The sequence below is a fragment of the Protopterus annectens genome, chromosome 4.part0, assembly GCF_019279795.1.
Source record: "Protopterus annectens isolate FY-2018-M chromosome 4.part0, PAN1.0, whole genome shotgun sequence".
In the NCBI taxonomy this organism is placed as follows: Eukaryota; Metazoa; Chordata; order Ceratodontiformes; family Protopteridae; genus Protopterus; species Protopterus annectens.
In genome coordinates this window covers 197,718,216-197,741,298 of record NC_056733.1, presented here as the reverse complement: position 1 = coordinate 197,741,298, position 23,083 = coordinate 197,718,216, and the positions used below count along the sequence as shown (strand labels likewise).

General features: G+C 44.7%; 1 protein-coding gene across 1 annotated transcript in view; it reads right to left on the bottom strand.

The window, feature by feature from the left end:
• Positions 1 to 23,083, bottom strand: part of P4HB (prolyl 4-hydroxylase subunit beta) — a 366,012-nt gene that overhangs the window by 189,408 nt on the left and 153,521 nt on the right. The window contains exon 7 of the mRNA XM_044068198.1: positions 15,158 to 15,358. Within this exon, the coding sequence (XP_043924133.1) occupies positions 15,158 to 15,358 (201 nt within the window). The remainder of the gene's footprint in view (positions 1 to 15,157; positions 15,359 to 23,083) is intronic.

The window sequence follows — 23,083 nt, the reverse complement described above, 5'->3', positions numbered from 1 at the left end:
TTTTCCAAATTTTTTGGGAATTAAAACAGTTCAAGGCCCTAGCTGAAAGAGTAGCAGAAGTGTAAACTTTTTTACCCCATCTCTCAAAGGACCTGGATTCCCTTTCAGAGGGGAGGGGGTTCTTGGCAGAGGTAGCTGGGTGAGAGGCCCTGTCTGTATGTGGTTGGGATCCCCGGATCAAAGAAATGAGATCCTCTGCTAGACTAAGCATTTGTGAACTAGAACTGGGCCTGTGAAAGGGGGTCTTAGCAGGCACAGTTTTGGTAGTTTTTTGCTGCTTTAGCCCTGGCAAAGGCCTTAATTGACATGGATGCAGGAGGCCTAGCAGCTCCACGTGCAGGGGTAGAAATATCCAAAGGGATAGTATCGGATAAATCCTGTGTACCTGCAAGAGCAGGTGGGATTTCAGTAGCAGATTCAGCTAAACTGGATGAGGCCTCGGTAAGAGGCAAGTTTTCGGCCGAAGGAAGAACTGTGGACTCTGTTTCAGCCGAAACAAGAGACACTCGCGGTTGGCTTAACTGCGGTTTTGGCCGAAACCGCGGACCGCGAGTGTCGGTCCTTTTCCTTGCGTTTTTTAGAAATTTGCGCTGTCGGAGGATCCGACGGCATAATGTAAGCAAAATCTGAGCCGAAAAACTCTTCAGCAAATTCCGACCGACGTCTAAGCGTTCGTCGGTTGAAAGAAGCACAGGCTAAACAAGCTGCTACGTCGTGGTCTGGGCCTAAGCAAGGCAAACAGTAAGAGTGGAAATCTTTATTAGGTATTTGTTTCCCACAAGTTAAACAATTATTCACTTTTTCTGACATCGGCTGAGGCAAGAAAGAGTCCCCAACGGGGTACTTAGCTTTTTAGAAGTCTTTGTAGACGTATTCGGTAGTAGTAATCTCTGGTTCTGACCGACCGGCACTTGTGAACAGCTTCTGCTTTGGGCGCCACGCGGCAAGAAAGACTGAGGAAAATGGCGTCGGCTGATGCCTTTATACCCGAATAACTGCCGCAATGACGTCGGGTGAAGTGTGACACCAGCCGATGCCAGACCCAGACTTTGGAATCCGGCCGACCGAAGGGCTGCCTGACGACAGGACAACCCATATGTAAGGACTGCAGATGCATCCTTGAAGGACATCAGTGGAACCAAAGTCAGCTTCTGCTCCTAGAGACCATACCCAGCTTGTAATGAGAAACAAAGGTATGAGGGTTTGCCCAAGTGGCAGCTGCACAGATAGAATCCATACGCAACCTGGATTGGAAGGTTACAGAGGTGGCCAAAGCCCTAGTAGAATGACCTCTCAGTTTAATAGGCAACTCTGTTCCTTAACTGATAAATGAAAGTAATAGTGTGCGATAACCATCTCGACAAGGTTACCTTAGAAACTGGGAGACCTTGTTTGGCTGAGGCATAAGAAAGGAATAATTGGTCAGACTACCTTATTTCCTTAGTTCTGTGCAGGTAAAAACGCAATTGTCTATGGACGTCCAATTGGTGTAGTTTGTACTCTGCCTTGTTGGTATAACTAGGGAAAAACACAGGAAGATCTATAGATTGTTTCTTCCTAAAGTCTGCTCAGAAAATAATTTAAACCAAAGGATTAGTCCTCAGAGAAACTCTGTCCTTATGAAAAACCAAGTAGGGCGGACAAACATAGTGCCTGAAGTTTGGCGACGTGTCTGGCTGAAGTAATAGCTACCAGAAAGAGCGTCTTCCAAGATAGAAACCTGATGGAGCAAGACATTGCTGGCTTGAAAGGGGGCAGAATTAAGGAAGTTAGGACTAAATTAAGGTCCCAAGGAGGAGGGAGATCTCTCACTGGAGGCCTAAGAAGCGTTGTCCCTCAAAAAAGCTTTACAGAGCATGTGAGACAATGTTAGAATTTGACAAGCCAACATGAAAGTTAGAAATGGCCGCTAATTGTACCCTGATCGTAGCGGACCCGGAGTGAAACAGATGTGCTACGAATTCCAGAATTTCATGGATTGGGGCTGAAAAGAGATCCACATTGCTAGCCTCTGCCCAACAAGAGAAACATTTCCATTTGCTAGCATAAGTTTTCCTCATTGTAGACTTGAGAGGAGACAATCTCATGGACTGCTGGGGAAATGCTAGGAAGCCTGGCCAAGGTTGAAAGTGAAGCAACCAACCAGTGAGCTAGAGTGTGGAGGGATTGATGCAACCAGCCTGACTGATGAACCAGGAGGTCTGGAAGTGGGTCCAGAGTCCAGGGCTGATAGAGAAGGTAACTGTGCAGGAACGGGAACCATATCTGTCAAGGCCAGTAGGGGGCAATGAGGATCATTTTGCAACCCAACGATATTGCTTTCTGTGTAGGTTTGGGTATCAAGGGAAAATGAGGAAAGGCATTAAGGAGTTCCTGGGGCCAATCATGGACTAGACCATGTCTGGGTATGTGACCCAGAAGCGTAAGGGAAAAGTAGTTGTTGCATTTGCTGTTGAAGGGGATGGCAAAGATATCGCAGCAAGGTTATGCCCATTTGCAGAAAATAAGATTCACAAATTCTAGCTCTGCTGAGCCTGTCCGCTACGACGTTGGATCTCCCAAGGATGTGCGTCGCAATCAGAAAACATTGGGAGGAAAATAGTCCACTGTCAAAGTCTGAGTGCTTCTCGACACTCAGAAGGGGGTAGGGATCTGGTTCCGCCCTGCTTGTTGATGTACCACACCACTGACATAGTCCGTTTGAATAGCAATGGTCCCAGAAGGAAGAGAGTCTTGAAGGGCTTGCAACACCAAGAGCACAGTTCTCATCTCCAGGACATTTATGTGCAGATGGTACTCGTGAGGTTGCCAAGTGCCTTGGACTGTCCTGCCCAGATAATGCCCCCCCCCCTATCAGGGAGGCATCTGTCGTCACTGTGGCTACCGAAGGAGGTTGTATGAAATGTCTGCCCCGAGTAACTAGTGGGGAGACCATCCACCAAGAAAGATGTTTTTTGCATGTATCCGTGATCAGGATCATGAGTCGTGGGTAGATCTTGGAAAGACCACTGCGTGAACAGGGGCCACTGAAGAATTCTCATATGAAAGCGCACTAGTGGAATTAGAAGAATGGCTGCTGCCATGGAACCAAGAGTTTGAAGGACGTGCCTGACTTGGATCCTTTTGCTCTGCATTAGAATTTGTACTTGCTGATGAATTGCGGACACCCTGTCTAGTGGTAGCCCTGCAAACATGTTCCTTGTGTCTAAGTCTGCTCCTATGCAAGTTAAAGATGGACAAGGCAACAAAGCAGATTTTTCAAAATTGACTGTAATGCCTAGTTGGGTACAGACTGATTGTGTAGTCCTGTGCTTGTAGGAGTTGATGCTTGGTGGTAGCAGTGAGGAGCCAGTCTAGATATGGAAACACCTGGAATCCTTTGATGTCTCAGGTGAGCCGTGACCCCTGCAATACATTTGAACACCCTGGGGGCTGGGAGACGAAAGGGCAGAGCTCTGAACGGATGACTGGCCCCCAGCTGGAAGCAAAGATATCTCCTGGAGCGCCTGTCCATCTTGATATGGTAGTACACATCCTGAAGATCTATCGAGCACATCCAATTGTCCTAACCCAAAAAGGGTAGAATGGACTGTAGCGTGACCAACTGAAACTTTGTTCTTTGTACAGACCTGTTTAGTCTGCCGAGATCCAGAATTGGTCTCCAGTCACCTGTCTTTTTTGGTACTGAAAAGAACCTTGACTAAATTCCGGATCCGTGCTGGTCTGCCGGGACTTCCTGGATGGCTCTTTTTTCCAACAGTTTTGAAACTTCTATTACTGCTTGCTCCTTCACATCGGGTGGAACATCTGGAAGGGTCTTCTTTGACTGTAGGGGGGTTGATGAAAGGGAATTTTGTAACCTCCGGATATAATGGACCGTACCCACCTGTTTTGTGTTAAACTTTGCCAGGCATTTAGGTACAGTAAAAGTCTTCCCCCGACTGCCTCCAGAGGTGAGCAGCCGGGCAACCTTTCAAGGATGCTGGAAGGGCTTATCAGAGAAAGATTCTGTTGTCCTGGTTCTCCGGACGCCCTCTGCCACGAGGGCAGCATTGTTTCCCCCTCTGCCTCTGGAGGAAAAATCACTACGTGTGTCAGGCAAGGCTCCCTGAGATTTACGGAACCACATTTTACCACTCTTCTGACCCTTGGGGTAAGGTCTAGAGAGAGTGGAAAAACAGACTCCCACAGCAGAGAGCCTTTCCTTCTTGCTTTACCTAGTCAAAGTGTCTTTCACCTGTGGTCCAAAAAGAAAGGAACCAAAGGGGGTGTTGGTGAAGGACGCCTGAAAGGGTTCCGCAAAGTTACACAGTCGCATCCACGCATGTCTCCTAAGGGCCACACCCACACCTGCAGCTCTACTCGCTCCATCGGCTGCATAGGAAATGAGCCTCATGGAGGAGTTAACAGAATTAAGAGTTGCCAGCTGGGAAGCTACTTTGACTTGTGCTCCCTCAGCTGTTGGAGCTTGAAGGGTATCTCAGAGCTCTTTAAGATCCCTTTGAAGTCTGATGAAATGACATAGGTAGTTCAGTGACCTCATGGAGAAGGTCGCTGAAACGAATATTCGCTTCCAGTATCTGTCCATCGTCCTAGACTCCTTGTTAGGGGGATGGACAGATGAAGAGGTCTCCGCCAACTCTCTTTGGCGGCTGCTGCTACCACCATGGCATCAACAGGAAAGTACAGTTTTGTACCTACCATAAATGTAGATGTTCGAAGATCCACATTGCTGCAGTCCTTACACTTGGGTAGTCCGCTGTCCTCGGTCGGCCCGAATATCAAAGTATAAGGCTGACGTCGGTCAGGGCGCATTTGACTGACATCAGGACGTCAGGGTACAAATGCGCATGACTGACGTCATATCCTCAGTCTTTTCTTGCCCCAGATGTCAGAAGACCCTAAAAATAAAGGTCAAAACCAAAAGACAGCAAACAACCAACCAACCACCCTTGCACTAACTATATGTACAATATATACAATATACACAAGTACAACCCAACCCACACAACCACCTCTAACTACAGAGGGGAAGGAGGGAGGGTAAATTGGACTGCAGCAATGTGGATCTTCGAACATCTACATTTATGGTAGGTACAAAACTGTACTATGTTCTTCATCTCACATTGCTGCAGTCCTTACACTTGGGTAGAATCCCAAAGCAGAGGTAAGGGAGGATGGCTAACTTCAAGGAAGCAGGAGCTGCCAAAATGCCCTGCAAAACAGCAGTGGCAAAACCAGCCCTGGACTTAGAGTAAAGTGGCAGGTGATAATGCCTAGAGAAAGTATGCACAGAACTCCAAGTAGCTGCCTCCAAAATATCCTTGGTTGCCACTCCCCTCAAAAAAGCTGCAGTAGCCCTAGTGGAATGAGGCCTAATCCCAGCTGGAATCTCCTTGCCATGATGGGAATAACAGAAAGCAATGCAAAACCCAATCCACTTAGAAATAGTTTGTTTTGACACAGGCTTGCCCTGAGAAGTCAAAGCAAAAGAAACAAACAACTGCTGAGACTGCCTGAACCCTTTAGTTCTGTCCAAATAATAACGCAACTGCCTGTGAACATCTAAAGTGTGCAAAATCTTTTCCCCTTTATTTTGGGGATTTGCATAAAAAGTAGGCAAATGAATAGTTTGGTTTAAAGCCACACTAGAAACCACCTTAGGCATAAAGGAAGGATTAGTACGTAATGATACCCTATCCTTATGGAAAATCAAGAAAGGCTCAACCGCCATAAGGGCCTGTAATTCAGAAACCCTTCTTGCAGAGGTAATGGCCAACAAAAAAGCAGTCTTCCATGATAAATATTTCAACTCAGCAGTAGCTGCAGGCTCAAAAGGTTGTAGAGTGAGTTTCTCCAACACAAAATTGAGATCCCAAGCAGGAGTAGGAGCACTTCGTGGGGGTCTTACATTCTTTGCCCCTCTAAGAAATTGCTTGAACAAAGGATGAGAAAACAATGGTGGGTCGCAATCATAGTGAGCTGAAATTGCTGCAGCATGAACTTTAATAGAAGAGAAAGACAAACCTTTGTCTAGTAACTCAGTAAGATATTTAAGAGCCACACACAAATTAGGCTCAGAAACATCAAAATCTTTTGCTGCACTCCAAAATAAAAACCTCTTCCATTTGTCTGCGTACACTTTTCTTGTACTAGGCCTTCTAGCTTCCAAAATAACATTCAAAACTTGCTGAGGAAGTGGAGGCCCACTATGGCTCAAAACAGAATATGCCAGGCTGTTAGGTGCAAAGAGTGAAGCTTGACATTTAGCAAATGGCGGTCCTCCTGCGACAACAGGTGTGGAATCGAAGGCAAAGGCCATGGAGGCTTCCGTACCAGACTTCTCAGTAATGGGTACCAGTGCTGTCGAGGCCAATCCGGAGCTATTAAAATCATCCTTGGCTTGTCCTGTCTGACCTTTAGAAGTACCTTTGGGAGGAGAGGCAGAGGTGGAAAGGCATACACATGGAGATTGCTCCAATTGAAAGAAAGAGCATCCACTCTCCAAGCTGTGGGATGAAACCTTTTTGTGCAAAACCTTGGCAGCTGATGGTTTAGTGGAGAAGCGAACAGATCTATGTCTGGAGTTCCCCATGACACTGTCAATTTCTGAAATACATGAGGCCCCAATTTCCACTCGTGGGGATCCATAATCTGTCTGCTCAACACATCTGCTAAGGAGTTCTGTGCTCCTGGCAGAAACCTTGCCTGAAGATTGAGCTGTAAACTGAGAGCAGTCTCCCACAAAATCATTGCTTGCCTGCATAGAGGATAAGAATCGTTCCCCTTGCTTGTTGATGTACCACATGACAGTTGTGTTGTCTGTTAGAATCAACACCTGTCCTGGAAGAAGTAATTCCTTGAAAGCTATTAATGCAAACTGGACTGCTAACATCTCCTTCATGTTGATATGTAGATGTTGTAGTCTGACAGGCCACTTGTTTTGTATCCACTTTCCATTTAGATGAGCTCCCCAAGCTTTGTCTGAGGCATCTGTCGTTAAAATCTGACTCGCCTCTGGCGGGTCACAGAGAGTCCCTTGTTTAGGTGACATTCCTGAGCCCACCACAAAAATTCCTTTTGAATGCAAGGTATTATTTGAATGACAGTGTCCAGATCCTGGCAGTGCTGTGTCCATACATTTTTGAGATACCATTGTAGCTTCCTCATACGCAGTTTGGCATTGGGAAGCACCAGAATACAAGATGCCATGAACCCTAAGGCTTGAAGGACTGTCCTTGCAGTCAGCCCGGACTGATGAGATAGTTGATGGAAGTAAAGGGATAGACTCTGTTGTTTGTCCGGGGTTAAAAAGGCCATCTGGGATGCTGTATTCAGTCTCACACCCAGAAAGCACATGTCTTGAGAGGGTACTAGACTGGACTTTATTTCGTTCACAGAATACCCTAGGCATCTTAGCACTGCTATCACATATTCCAAATGAAGAAGCTCTTCCCTTCCTTGAGCCAGAATTAGGCAGTCGTCCAAATAAGGATAGATCTGTATTCCTTTTAGTCTGAAGAAAGCTATCACTGGAGCCAGAACTTTCGTGAACACTCTGGGCGCAGTAGATAAGCCAAAGGGCAATGCAGAGAACTGATAGTGAGAAGTCCCAGCTCGAAAACGCAGATACTTTCTGCAACTTAGTCTGATAGGAACATGAAGGTAAGCCTCCTTGAGATCCAAAGTTACCATCCAATGATCTTTTGCCCAGCAGAGGTAAAAGCTGCTGCAACGTCAACATTTTGAACTTGGGAATGTCCAGATAAGTGTTGAGGATAGATAAATCCAAAATTGGTCTCCACGTGTTCCCCTTCTTTGGTACTAGGAACAGGCGAGAATAAAATCCTAGGCCCACTTCTGGCAGAGGGACCCGCTGTATGGCCCCTAGTTGGAGCAACAGAGAAACCTGTTTGTGAGCCTCTATTCTTTGTTGAGGAGGAACGTCTGGCATGCCTTTGAAAGGAGGCAAGGTATGGAAATAAAACCTGTAGCCGTGGTGTATGATATCCAATACCCATCTGTCCTGGGTAATTAAACTCCAATTTTCTTTGAAAAGTGCCAACCTTCCTCCCAAAGGTGCTGCCAGGCGAGGCAGGCTCCGGCAGCTGAAAAGGTAGGTCATTGGGTCTGCTTACGAAAGGACTGACCCTGCCCTCACCGAAGCCTGTGCAGGAGAACTCCCTGTTCTAGGCCTGAAAGAGCCCTGAGCTCTGCCCTACCACGTCTAGATCTACCCCTAGACTGGGAATCATAAGAAGGATCGTCCACCCTTTAGTAGGCCAATTTCTACTAAACTTTGGAGGCTGGACCTGCAAAAATCTTTAACAGTCTGCATAGACTTAGCCTCGTCTTCCATTTTCTTTAAAACTGTCTCAACAGGAGGACCAAACAACACGTCAGATTGTAAAGGAGCATCTAAAATCCTTGTTTTAACATGTTCAGACAAATTCTGATCCCTCAGCCAGGCGTGCCTGCGAAGAACTGACCCAGTGGCAGCCACCCTAGACGAGGCCTGTACAGCATCAAAACCACATTGCAAAGAATGCTTACCCACCTGTTCAGAAACGTGCACTAAATCTTGCAACTCTTTACAATCAATACCTACTGCCAGAGCATCAACCTTAGACTTCAATTGTGAAAGGAGATAGTTTTGGTATTTCAACATGTGAAACTGGCAATTCAGAGCCCTCATAGCAAGAGTGGAAGTATAGACTTTCTTTCCCCATCTATCCAAGGCCCTAGCCTCCTTGTCTGCAGGAACCGGATTTTTAACAGAAGCCTTAACACCTTTAGGCCCCTGGCTAACAGTTTCTGGGTCTGCCCTAGGACTCTTAAAAAGATACTTATGAGCCTCAGGCACCCTGTAATACCTATCCGGTTTAACAGGAGCAGGAGGCAAAGAATCAGGATTAAGAGAAGCCTCTGTAAAAACATCTTCCACTACATCCAAAACAGGAGGTATAGCCAAAGGCCTATGTTGGGGTAAAAACAGAAATTCCTAAGCCTTTTCCTGTAATCAGAGAAGTCCTGACCTTCCCACTTAAAATGCTCCCTCATGGAATGAAGAGTTTCTGAAAAAGAAAAATCCTCAGGAGTAGCAGCAGAAGGAGTAGAATCATCCACATCAGAATCAGAATAAGGAGAGTACTCCTGCAAGTCTTCAGCCGAAGACTCTGAAACATCTGAAGCCTGCTCATATCTCTCCAGCTCAGGCTCCACCCTAGGTCTCTTATCAGGAGGGGCATAGAACCCTAATCAAAGTAATCAAATCTTCTGCCATTTTAAGCATATGCTTCTTGGGCACAGTACCTGAAGAGCTAGGGGTACCAACTGAAGCTAAACCTGGCCTGCCCCTGGGAGAAGCCTTTGAAACAGAAGGAGAGGGCCTAGCCACCTTAGGAAGGGAGGGGAGTATAGTAACCTGAGAAGCCCCCTCAGCCTGACTTGTCTCCTGAGAGGCCACATCTTGCAATAATAAGGTCTCCCCCTGGGAACACAAAGAAACCTCCGGTGGAGCCACCAGCTCCACCGACACCTCTAAAGAACCGGCGTCCGGTACAGACGGTTCTTCTAGCCTAGGCTTAACTGCCTTGTCCTTGCGCTTCTTCGAAGCGGGCGTCGGAGCATCCGACGGCATTTTATAGTTGCACCGCTTCCCAAAGACTAACCTTGCACAATCCAACCTTCTCTTTATAGTGCGTTTATTAAATCTAGCACAAGAGCAACAGCCAACAACGTCGTGCTCAGGCCCCAAGCAAGGAATACACAAAGTATGATAATCTCTATGCGGTATCAGTTTCCCACAAGAAATGCAATTATTGACTTTTTCTGACATCTGGTAAATGACTGAGGCAAGAAAAAACTAAAATATTCCCCAACGGGGTACTTAGCCAACTTTGAACTCGGTCTGAAACTTCTAAATCGAAAAATCTCAGAACGCCAACCGGCACTTGCAATGCTGCTTCTGCATCGGACCATGCGGCAAAAAAGACTGAGGATATGACGTCGGTCATGCGCATTTGTACCCTGACGTCCTGATGTCAGTCAAATGCGCCCTGACCGACGTCAGCCTTATATTTTGATATTCGGGCCGACAGAGGACAGCGGACTACCCAAGTGTAAGGACTGCAGCAATGTGAGATGAAGAACATCACCTTTAGAAAGGAATTGCTTATCCTGGGGTGCTGTAAAGAATTTTCCAGGTCTTCTCCGAGTTGGTCCCACTGTATCCGGAGCCGACCAAGCCTTTCGAGCCACCACTGTCATGAGTGGATCGAAAGGCGGAGAAACCCAGGAGGTGCAAGGTCGGGAACCAAAAGCATCCAGAAATACAGACTCATCCTCGGTAGGAGTTAAGGGATTCTAGTTCCTCCTCTACCTAAACATTTCCAGGATGTCCGAGAAGGAAACATCTTCAGAGGGGGACCTCGCAGACCCTTCCAAATTATCAAAGTCTGTATCAGAATTGACAGACTCAGGTGAGTCAATGTGCTTCCTCTTGCACATCATCTTTTGAGGGGGCTCCTCTGAGTGTTCAGGAGAGGCCTCGGTGTCTTGGAGCATCGGTTCCCTACACTTAGGATCTGGAGGAGGAGCAGAGGTTGGCACAGCCACTATGGGGGACGGAGCCAGTGGGGCTGAAAGTGGAGCTGATGCAGAGGACAGCACACTCTGCATGACCTCAAAGGTGCCCCGCCAAGAGGCAGAGAAAGCTCCGGTTCCGAAGAAATTGGAATCTCTCAGCACCAAGGGGAACGGCTCTGAGGCCAATGTTAGGGCAGAGCTCACCTGCGCCGAAGCTCCGAGAGGGAGAACGGGGTTGGACAAGGGTCCGATGCCATTCGCAGACAAGGGAGCCACAGTGCCCAGATCCCTCGATGGAAGGTGCCACCAAGGCAATCGGAGCAGATGTCGGAACCGAAGGAGATAGGGTTACTGGAGCAGACTGTTCCACTACTCGAACCCCAACGAACTCCGGCTATGAACTCAAAGGAGCTGGAGGAGGAACATTAGGAGAAGTGGACGGAGCCAATACTTGCTGAGGAGGGCTGGACAACAATTTAGCTAGTGCCTGCGACTTTAGCAACCTACTGACTACTCTCTCCACATCATGATCTGACAGCCTAGAGGATCGAGAGGAGTGAGAACGGTGGCTATGTTCGCTTTGAAGTAAAGGAGACTGAGGAGCTGAATGCACCGACTCCAAGGAGGGGGACCTCAGCCTTTTGTGGCTCCGCGACGGCTCCAAAGCCTCTGATGGAGCTGACGGGGAGATTGTCTTGTCAGTACCAGCCGCAACAGATGCTGAAGGCAAATCCTGTGCCAAAGTCATCTCCAAAGGTGGAGCAGACGGCTTGGAGGATTTAGGGGATTTCACTGGCTGTGAACTCTTGGCTGGTGAATCCTGGGGTTTTAACAGACCCCTAAGAATCAACTTATTCTTCCTCACCTGCAGGACTCTTGGACTAAAGGCATAGCAAATAGAACAAGAGTCCTGCAGGTGCACAGCGGCTAAACAATAGACGCAAGAAGTGTGCCCATCTGTCGGATACATTTTCTGACAGCATGAGTCACACTTCTTAAACCCAGAAACCTTAGCTTCCTTGGACATGCTGTACTGTTAAAAGGAAACTCAACAAAATAACTGACAATAAGAGTAACAATATTCAATTTTACAAAAGCAGACCTACAAAAAAGTTATACAAGTAATATCAAGAAAATATAGTAAAGGATGTAGATAAAAGGTACTTATATTTATTTTTTAAGGTACTAGGATAGCCTCCAATTTAAATGGCTAACCTAGAAGAAAAACGGACGGAAAGCCTCCAAGTTAAATGGCTAACCAGGAAAAAAAGAGGGAGGGTGGGAAGAACTCTCTAAGTTAAATGAGTTCTACAAAAAGGGAAACTATGGAACAAACAGTTAACTACAACAGTAACAACCCTATCGCTAATAAAACAGAAAAATATACTAGAAGAGTTAAATTTGAGAGAATTTACACAAAATATTAATATACAAGCCTGAGCCAGAAAAACGACACCTCACAGCTGAAGCGGCAAATGAGATTTGGGTAGCTATTGCTAGGCATTATGGGATAAGGGGTAGCCTCGAGCCAGTAAACAGCTCTCGAGCTTTTGAAGATGGCCAAGTCAGAGCAGAGGATAGGCTCTGATCCCCAACCAGCAAGAACAAAGGCGAGATAGACAACTTAACATAATCAGTTCCTAAAAAGTTCTCTCCAGGTCTTCTAGAGCACTGGGTAGGAGGATGGCTGGGAAGGAAGGCGAAGAGGAATGAAATAAGACACAGGTAAGTTATGGCAGATAAATAACTTGCAAATCTGATGTTCCCTTTCATTCCTCCTTACGGTTGGGTTAGAGTCCCCAACTATACAACTCCTGGGTGGCCTCAAGGAAGGATATGCCAGAGCACTGCAGAATCGAAGGAACTCCTGCTCCTGGAAACAATGTCCAGTTTGCAATGTGTGATAAAGGTACGAGTTTTTGACCAAAGAGCTGCAACACACATCATCCAAGGATGCCATAAAAGAAAAAGCAGATGAGGTAGACCTAGAACCTAGTTAAATGGGCCTTAGGAGGCAGAAGCAACTGTAACCAGTTCTTCTCATAAAAAAGGCAGGGTACTGAAGTCTTATCCATTTAGCAAGAGTAAATTTTGCAACTGCCTGACCTAGGTAGCCCTGTGAGAAAGGCAAAAGTAATTGGTCTGACTTTCGAAAAGGTTTCATCCTATTAAGATAAAAACGTACCAGTCTATGATCATCAAGCAGATATAACAAACATTCTCCTTAAACAGAAAATTTTTGGGAAGAAAACTGGCAGTTGTATGGTCTGCTTGAGGTTTGATTCTGTAGCTTCCTTGGGCATGAAAGTAGTATTAGTACGAACAACAACCCTTACCTATGTGGAAGATGTAATGAGGCTTAGAAGACTGCCTGGATCTCAGAAATTCACTTTGCTGAAGTGATGGCGACAAGAATGTCTTCCATGAAAGAAAACAAGTCAAACACTAGCTGGTTCGAAAGGTTTCTGGGTTAAGCTTTGTAATACCAGAGTAAGATCCCATGGTATGGAAAGGTCTTTAACCGGAGACCTCAGGAGGAAGATTCATTTCAAGAAGGCCTTGCACAATTTGTAGGCTGCAGGGCAAGTAAAAAACATTACCCAAATAGAAGTTAGAAATGGCTGCCACCTGAGGTTTGGCAATACAGAAACCAGCTACTTCTTTGAAGCAGGATGCAAGAAGAGAAGGATTACAGATATTGGAGCTGAAAAGAGGTCAACGTTCTCTTTAGAGGCCCAGAAGGCAAATCTCTTCCATTTACTCCCATAAACTTTCTTGGTAGCTGGTTTCTGGGAAACTAGAATAATGTGTCCGATAGGGGAAGCAAGCCTGGAAGTGGAGAAACCAAGCAGTCAGTGAGGGATACCAGACTGGGGTGAAAATAGTCTGAGTGAAGGAGGAGGTCCTGTTTGAGTTACAGTATCCATGGAGAATATTTCAGGTGAGGAAGGGGAAACCAAATCTGACAAGGTCAGCAGGGGGGAATGAGGATTAAAGGCCTTCAGATGTTTTGCTTTCTGTAGCAACTTTGGGATCAAAAGTAGATGGAGATAAGTACCACACCGACATGTCTGTGTTAAGCACAACCTTTCCTGCATAATCCACCTGAATCCACCATATTTCTATCACCATACTTTAAATCTACAGTGTTCTTCACTTAACACATCTCTAACTCCATGGTATTTACTAATGTGTAAATACAAATTTGTTTTCTCCTTTTCACAATTTTAAATTATACCTGTATTACTATAAAACTAAATAAGTATGACTTTCTATTAAATCAAACCTCTCTAACCTAATTAAGCATTTATCCTGGTTTCTTTGCAAAGTTGGAACTTTTCACCCCAGGCCTCTGTTGGACAGTGGTCACTACTGGGGCCCAGCCGGACAATTCCAGTGAACAAATACTAACACATACAAACATCTACTCAGCCTAAAATGGTCGAAACAGTCGACTGAAGTAAAAACGTAGATTTCCTTTCTTAAGATGAACAAAGGGCACACCCTTGTGAAGTATTAAAGATCTTCCACTAGCTCTCAATACACAGGACTACTCTGCTACTAGGCATCCTTGCAATAAAGTCTGCTAATGGAATATTACCCACTTCTAAAAAGAAAGCTCCCTCAAAGAGACCAAAGCTAAACATTTAGAAGAAACCAAGATGACATTCTTAAAGTCCCAGGCCCAGACTTAAACAAGCCACAAGTGAAAAAGTCTTCCTCAAAATAGGGTTTGTTCTTTGGAAGAATCTTCCAGAGGAGGCATGTGCACCTTAGGGACTTTCAAAAAAAACAATTCCTTTCTGAAGATACCAAATGTTCATGCTTTCCTGACACTGGATTACTTTAACTAAAAACATTCCCTACATGAATCACTTCTGTTTGTGCAATGCATGTACAAGTCGCTCCTTGTGTACGCTACTTTTGTACATGGTGTATATTACTTTATTACAGTATACAATACTCTTGTATACCAGCTACAACTTTTTTATATCCTTTATAAGCTAAATTATGCATGTACTCTTCTCATACAGTCACTGGTTTTCTTCGGTAACTAGGTTGCGACTGGCAAATGAAAAGGGTCAGTAGACAAGTTTGTTTACCCGGTTAAAAAACTGGAAATAATATAAATGAAAATGGAAGGGTTATACAGGTACCACCTTGACCACATGTGGTCCAAATATAGTAGAAGAGATGGAGGAAGGGGACAGGATGAAAGGGACAGAACTGCAAATAAAAAACAGCCAACCAAGTCCATTAGTAGTAATTTCTTATAAAAAGAAACTGGTGTTTTGCCAGAGAAATAGCAGACAAAGCATAATTCACTTCAAGGAGAGGCACAGCTTACAGTTAAACAGGCAACTTCACAACTCTTGGGGACATTTAATTGCTTTTGAAACCAGGGCATAGGACTGATCAATTGGTGCCTTAATCTCCTATTACACTTCAACTTCAACGTTCAGTTTTAAGATGAACCTTCTCTTACTGTTAAATATGCTCTTCAAAACAGAAAAAACATACCTAAAGGCTCCCAGCCAACAGCAATAGTAAGCATAGCCCAAGTTCTCACCTTGATCTTCCCTTCCAAGAAGTTGTTGCAGAATTTGGTAATTTCTTCTGCAGTCAGCTGATCAGATTCCGGTTTGTACTTGGTCATTTCCTCATCAAGGGTGATGAGGCGCACTGCAGGACACTCCTCCTTGTTAAGTCCAAAAAACTCAAGGATTCGCTGATTATCAGTGTGATCACTATCTATGTAGATGAAAAGTATCTGAAAAGAAGTGAAAACTATTAACCATCTAATTCTGCACAAAAACATGCAAACCAAGATTTCCCCCACCACCACCTTCACCACCTTATGTAAGAAAAATATCAAACAATCTCATGACAATATAGTACACCAACAGAAATAAGGGACACTGCAAGCTGGCATAACCTGTACAACAACCTAAAGTGAGAAAACTATGAAATCACTGATAGCAGTATACTACTTTCATATTTTGAGTAATTAAGTTGCTTCTCTGTTTAGACCTTATTTCATGTGATAAGGAATATTTCAGAAACAGATCAAATGGGCTCAATAAATTTAGAGTAATAATGCTGCCAATAGTCAGTGTTTACCACTTGATAAAAGGTACAATATGCACATTTAACAAGGTGAAGTGCACAAGACCAGGGGGGTGAGGAGCAGTGTGTGATTCTGTACATTTACAGAAACTAGAGGAATGCTAAAATTACAGACTAGATGTTCACAGCTTGGAAAGATTTAACTAGCTGTTGAACTTTGCAACACACCCCGACCACCCCACCCCCACACACCAAAATCTTTCCAGTAAGTTGTACATAACAGCTGTGTATATACTACAGGGTCTACTACTGCCATGTTAAAATAACGCACATCTCAAAGTTAACATACACAGATTGAGTTTAATAACGTTATACATCACACTATGGATTAGTATCCATGCCCCAGGAGAGCAATGCACTACAGAAAGTACAGTTGTGTACACTTAACATAAATGTAGATGTAAGAGTGTATTCACTGTTGGCAGTCATCAAATATGGGTCATCCCTGCCAGGGTAGCCCTCAGCCAGCCCGAATACCAGAGACTTAGTATTTCTGAGTCAGTTGCTGTCGCTTTAGGACTGATGTCAAGTAGTCAGTAGCATAATTTAAGGCAGCAGATGTCATTACATCAGTTTTTCTTGCCCTAGCCTGTCAGGAGCCTCCAAGGAGAAGCCAGGTTCTGGTGGAAGAACCCCACCAGTAGAAAGTAAATACCAATGTGTCCCTTGTCATGAAAGGGAAGAAAAAAAAAGGGGGGGGGTGTGAGTGAAGCCAGGACTGCAAAAAAAGTGAACACTAACTTCTACATTTATGGTAAGTGTACACAATTGTACTATGTTCCTAGTGTTTCACTGTTGCAGTAATCACATTTGGGTTGATTCCCAAAGCTGAGTTAATGGGTGGAGACTGTCAAGGAAACTAGGTGCTGGCTAGGATGTCCTGCAAGACTGCAGAGGCAAACCCTGCCCTAGATTTGGAGAAGAGAGGCAAGTGGTAATGTTTGGTAAAAGTGTGAACAGATGTCCAGGCGGCAGCCTACAGATGTCCCTGGTGGGGACTCCTCAGAGCAAAGCTGCAGAGGTGGAGGCTGCTCTGGTAGAGTTGAGTCCTGACCCCCTTGGGTGGAAGCTTTCCGTGTTGTTTATAGAAGAAATGGATGCAGTGTGCTATCCATTTGGAAATGGTTTGTTTGGAGATGGCTTTGCCTTCTGCCCCTGTAGCAAAGCTAACCAACAATTGATCAGACTTTGACAGATTTAGTCTTGTCTACATAGAATCGGAGCCATTTGTGCACATCTAGAGTGTGTGCAGGATCATTTCCTCCTTGTTCTGGGGGTTAGGAAAAAATGTGAGCAAATGAATGGATTGGTTGAGAGCCACAATGGAGACCACCCTGGGCAAGAAGGATGGGTTAGTCCGGAGGGATACCCTGTCAGCATGCAATGAGAGAAATGCTAGCTCTGCAGAAAAAGCTGGTTCGAAAGGGGGCAGGGTGAGCTATTTCAACAAAGTTAAGATCCCAAGCTGGTGTTTGCGCTCTTCTGGGTGGCCTCAAGTATTTAGCCCTTCATAGGAAACATTTGATCAAATAATGTGAGAAAAGGGGCTGCTCAGTGAGAAAATGAGTAGAGACAGCAGAGGCGTGAATTTTTAGAGAGGAAAAAGAGAGGCCACTGTGTAGCAGGTCAGCTAAGTAATCCAGGATGAGAGGGAAGGAGAGCTGTGCCGTACTGGCTCCCTTAGCCTGAATCCAGGTGCAGAACCTTTTCCATTTGTCAGCATAAGACTTTCTAGTGCTAGGGCGTTGGGCCTCATGTAGAACATCTAGAATCTGTTTACAGAAGTTGGCAGATTGATAGGGGGTTAGGGAATAAGCCAAGCTGCCAAATTGAGTCTGCAATTGGGGATGCATGAATTCCCCTTTCCTATGGGTCAGGAGGTTTGGAATCTGAGGAAGATGCCATGGTGGCAGTAAGGACAGGCTGCGCAGCACGGGGTATCAGTGCTGGCAAGGCCAGTCTGGAGCTTTAAGACTTGTCCTTGGTTTTTCCTCCTTTTTTTGAGCAGTACCCTAGGTATGTATGAGAGGTAGTGGAGGAAAGGCATAAACAGATAGACTGATCCAGGGAAAGGATACTGCATCCACTTTCCAAGCCGTGCAGTGATGCTCCCTGGTGCAGAATCTGCTGAGCTGATGGTTGGTGTGGGAGGCAAAGAGGTAGACCTTCGGGGTGCCCCATTTGTGAGTTGTTAGGGTGAAGGTTCTTCTGTTGAGCTGCCACTCGTGTGGGTCCAGAATGCTGCTCAATTGGTCTGCCAGAGAGTTGAGAGAACCTGGCAAGAATTGTGCTAACAGGTGGAGTTGCATGGCAGAGGCTGTGTGCCAAAGGGTCATGGCCAGCCTTCATAGAGGGTAGGAGTGAGTCTCTCCCTGCTTGCTGATAAACCACATCACAGTAGTGTTGTCTGTTCTGATCAGGAGAGCCTCTGGGGAGAGAAGGGGCTTGAAAGCCAAAGCGTGCAGGACAGCCATCATCCCTTTTTGGTTGATGGGCAGAGGAATTTGCTGTGGGCTCTATCGGCCCTGTATGCACCCCAGGCGTACTCTGGTGAGTCTGTGGGGAGGGTCTGGGCAGTGAGAGGTGGTGAAAAATGTAGTCCTTTGTTGTGGGAGCATACAGTTGCCCAAAGAAAATCTTTTCTGAGGCAAGGAATTATAGGTATAAGTCTCCAGAGCTTTTTCTTCCATCTTTGAGAACCTCTTCTGCTTTGGGGCCAAACTGTCCTTGTTCAAAGGAGTGTCTAGTAACTTAAATTTGACATGGTCTGGCAAGGTCTGCCCCTTGAGCCAAGAATGTCTTCAGTATAGAGGCAGGGACTGCTGCCCGGCAAGATGCTTCTAGGGCGTCAAAGCCACACTGCAAAGTATGCTTGCTGACCATTTTCTGCAGACTGTAAAGGTTGCCATTTTTTGTTTAATAAGTTCCATAATATGTTGCTAGTACTTCAGCATGTGAAAATGACAATTCAATGCCCTAACAGCCAGAGTTGCAGAGGTATATACCTTTTTACCCCATCTGTCCAAAGCGCTGGAATCCCTGTCTGAAGGGCTAGGATTCTTGGCTATAGTTGCCTTGATACCTTTAGGCCCCTGGGAAATTCTCTCTGGGTCAGCAGTAGGATTCTTGAAAAGAAATCTGTGTCAGGTACTCAAATAGTACCTGTCTGGTTTCCTAGGGTCTGGAGGTAAAGTGTCAGGAGCAAGACTGGATTCTATAAAATCATCATCAACCACATCCAGGACAGGGGAAATTGCTAAAGGCCTGTGGTGAGGCAACTTTAGGAATTTCTCTGAGTCGCTCTTTGGACTGATAGTCTTGGCAGTCTTGGTAGTCCCAGTGGAAGTGCTCTCTTAAGGTACACAAGGTTTCACCAAAAGAAAAATCCTCTGGTGGGGAGGGCAGAGGGAATGGATTCCTCTGCATCTGAATCCTCATAAGCAGATAAGGGCATATCTTCATAATCAGAAACCCAAGTCAGACTCCCGGTCTGTAGAAGCTGTAGGGGGACTGGTCTCCTTCTCTTAGCAGGGAAGGGCTGACTTCCCCTAATCATTGTAATAAGGTCTTCAGCCATTCTAAGCATTTGCTTTTGTGGCATGGTTGTTGGTTTTCCAGGCGTAGTGCGTACTCTGGGCCTAAGAAACTATGTAGTTTTAGATAAAGAAGTAGTCGGTATCAGTCTAAAATTGGTTGAGCAAAGAACTGCCTCAGAAGCCGGTGCCTGTATAGAGGCTGTGGACCCATCTGCAGATTCCACAGTAGTCTTGCGGCATACCGGACTCCGAATGGGTCTTAGTAGAGGTCTGTGAATGCACTGAAGCTGGCATCAGGGGCTGCAAAAGTTCCTCAGAGTACCGGCAGACTGGCGACTAGCTTAACGGAAGAGTCGTTGGCAGCTTTGGACCTATACAGTATCAGTCTTTATCCTTATGTTTTTTCGGAACATCGGTAGTCTGACTGCTTACCGAAGCCATTTCAGAATACGGAGATCGAGAGCAAGACTTTAGCGACAGAGAGCGCCCAACAAATGGTTTGGGTGTTAAACAAGGCACAAAACAGAAGTACATCGTGGTCTGGGCCGACAGCTGACGCAGTAAGAATGAAAATCTCTGTGAGGTATTTGCTTTCCACATGCAAGACAATTGTTGACTTTGACATTGGTTAGAGCAAGAAAAAAGGATCCCCAACTGGGTACTTAGCTTTAGAAGACTTCAGGATTATTCAATTCGTAAATGAAAATTCAGGTAGCGGCCGACTGACACTTGCAAACTACTTCTGCTTCAGGCTCCTCGGCAAGAAAGACTGATGTAATTGCGTCGGCTGCCTATTTTTATACCCTTGATGACCTGACGTTAGTCCTGGAGTGACAGCATCTGACGCAGAAATCCTAAGTCTCTGGTATTCGGGCAGACTGAGGGCTACCTGCAGGCAGATAACCCAAGTGTGGTGACTGGAACAGTGAAACACGAAGGACATCAGACAATATGCTGGTTGCTAAGTGTGCTCACCCTTAAACTAATACTTTGTTGAAGCACCTTTTGATTTAATTACAGCAGTCTTCTTGGGTATACACACCTGCCATCAATTAGAGACTTAGGACTAATCCCAAATAAAGTTAAGCTGTCCTAGTAGGATTTTCCTGACATTTACTGAGCTGTTACAGCAAAAGCCATGGTTTGCAGAGAGCTTACAAAACTTTCAATCGCTTTGATGCTATCAGTCAGGAGAAGGGTACAAAAAATTTCCACAGCATTGGATACACCATGGAACACAGTGAAGACAGTCAGTCATCAAAAAGTGGACAAAAACATGGGACAGATGTTGAAAAGCACTGGACATCCCTCCAAAATTGATCAAGACAAGACGACTGGTCAGGGAGGCTGCCAAGAGACCAAAGGAGCTGCAGGAATTTCTGGCAAGTACTGGTTGTGTACATGTGACAATAATCCCCCGTATTCTCCATGTCTGGACTATAGGACAGGGTTGCAAGACGGAAGTGTTTTATTGCACAGAAAAACATCCAGGCCCGGCGAAAATTTGCAAAATACACCAAGCCTCCCAAATGCATGTGGGAAAATGTGTTGTGGTCTGATGAGACCAAGGATGAACTTTTTGGCCACAATTCCAAAAGGTACGTTTGGCACAAACGTATCACTTCACATCACCAAAAGAACACTTCCCCATGGTGGTGGCAGTATCATGCTTTGGGGTTGCTTTTCTTCAGCAGGAACTGGCGCTTTTAGTCCAGGTGGAGGGAATTATGAACAGTCCCAAATACCAGTCACTTTCAGCCCAAAACCTTCAGGCATCTGCTAAAAAGCTGAAGATGAAAAGGAATTTCACCTTTCAATACTACAATGACCCCAAGCATACATCCAAAATCAAGAAAAGAACGGCTTCACCAGAAAAAAATTAAAGTTTTGGAATGACCCAGCCAGAGCCCAGACCTAAATCCATTAGAAAATCTGTGGGGTGACCTAAAGGAGGGCTGTGCACAAGAGATGCCCTCGCAATCAAACAGATTTGGAGTGCTTTTGCAAGGAAGAGTGGGCAAATATTGCCAAGTCCAGATGTGCCATGCTGACAGACTCCTACCCAAGTAGACTGAATGTTAAAGAACCTTTTGATTTAATTATAGCAAAGTAACCTGGTTGCAAAAGCATAATTTTATCCCCCCCCCCTAACAGATTTTTTTCATTTGAATTGTACAGGTTTATAGATAACATTAAAGGTGGGAAAGTTTTGAAATTATTTATTGTGGTCTCAATGACTTATTGTGGTCTCTTTTTTTATATCACAAAAACCTGGCATTTTAATAGGGGTGTGTACACTTTTTATATCCACTGTACATTTTTCTTGGCATTGGAACAGGTCACATTTTACAAAACATTAAATGAAAATGTCCAAACACCCTGGTTATAGTACTGGTGGAGATATTGCAATTGTGGAAAAACAGGAAGGACATTTAGGTTTCATTTACCTCAACATTGTGACCCACCTCCCTTCGAAAGTCTGTAGGACAGTCAAGGGACACAGCTTTTCAGCCTCTCTTGGTAGCTCAGGGACTTTAGGGCTATGATATTCTTAAGTTAGAAACCTTTGGGATCAAATTGTTTGACAGGTTTAAAGAGGTACATCTCTGAGGGCACTGTGCTCAACCTGCCAGATCAATGCAGACTAGAAACAGTGCACATCATAGCTTGTAACTGAAAAATGCTCTCCTTCGCCAGGATGCTGGTGAAAGCAAACTATGCCATTTGCTTTTCATAAAATTTGCAAAATTAAGTCAATGTCAAATACATTGACACCAACATCGGCGTTTATCTCATCATAGTCTAAAGAAACGTTCACACTTTTGTAACTTACCTTTTATGATTCCCAGTAAGAAAGACCAGGCATGATCTCAAAACAGATTTGGGAGAAACTGTTCAGAAATGAAGTGGTTTACTAGCCTCAAGGAAATTCAGGCAGCAAGTGGGATTACCTTTCTGCTGCTCAGGCCTGAATGACAAAGATATGGGTTGGAGAAGCATACATCTAATACATGAAAAATGTGCACAGCCTTGGGAGGAAATAAATGATGTTATGTTGTCCCATCTCGCCCTCATTCTTGCTGGCTGGGTTTGGAACCAAGAATAGGTTCCGACTCTGCCTAAATCAAGACAGCTTCCACTGGATTCGATGCAATACCCTAACACATCATGCTTAGGGAGATAACACAGATCTCATTTTCCACTAAACTAGATCAGGTGCTTCCTACTAGGCTTCAGGTGCTTCCTACTAGGCTCCAGGTAAAGTGGAATCATTTTTTATTACACTGTTTCTTCTTAAAAAATGTTACTATGTTGTTGGATTCTTATTAGTGTATTAAAGAACAGATTGTTGTGACATTTGAGCAGTTTGTTTTTGGCAGTTGCATTTTTCGCTAGGCCATTTGTCTCGCTATCCAGTTTAAAACTCTTTAGAGAGTTTTTCTATGTCTAAACTATTCTGTTTCCTTCCGCTTCTTAAGTCCTTCTAATTAGAGAGCTCGTTTTTCAGCTACTTTAACTTAGAGGACTTCTCCCCTTTCCAACCATTTTTATTCTGGTGAGGGGGTCGTTGCTTAAATTTGAGAGACTTCTACTCTGACTGATGGTTGTCATTTTAAATAGTGACTTCTCTAGTTTTCCCCTACTTCTTTGCGGTGGTTGCCGTTCTTATTGAGATATATACAGACACACTACATACATATATACATACATACACATAAATATATATATATATATATATATATATATATATATATACATACATATATGTATATATGTGTATATATATATATATATATATATATATATATATATATATATATATATACATACAT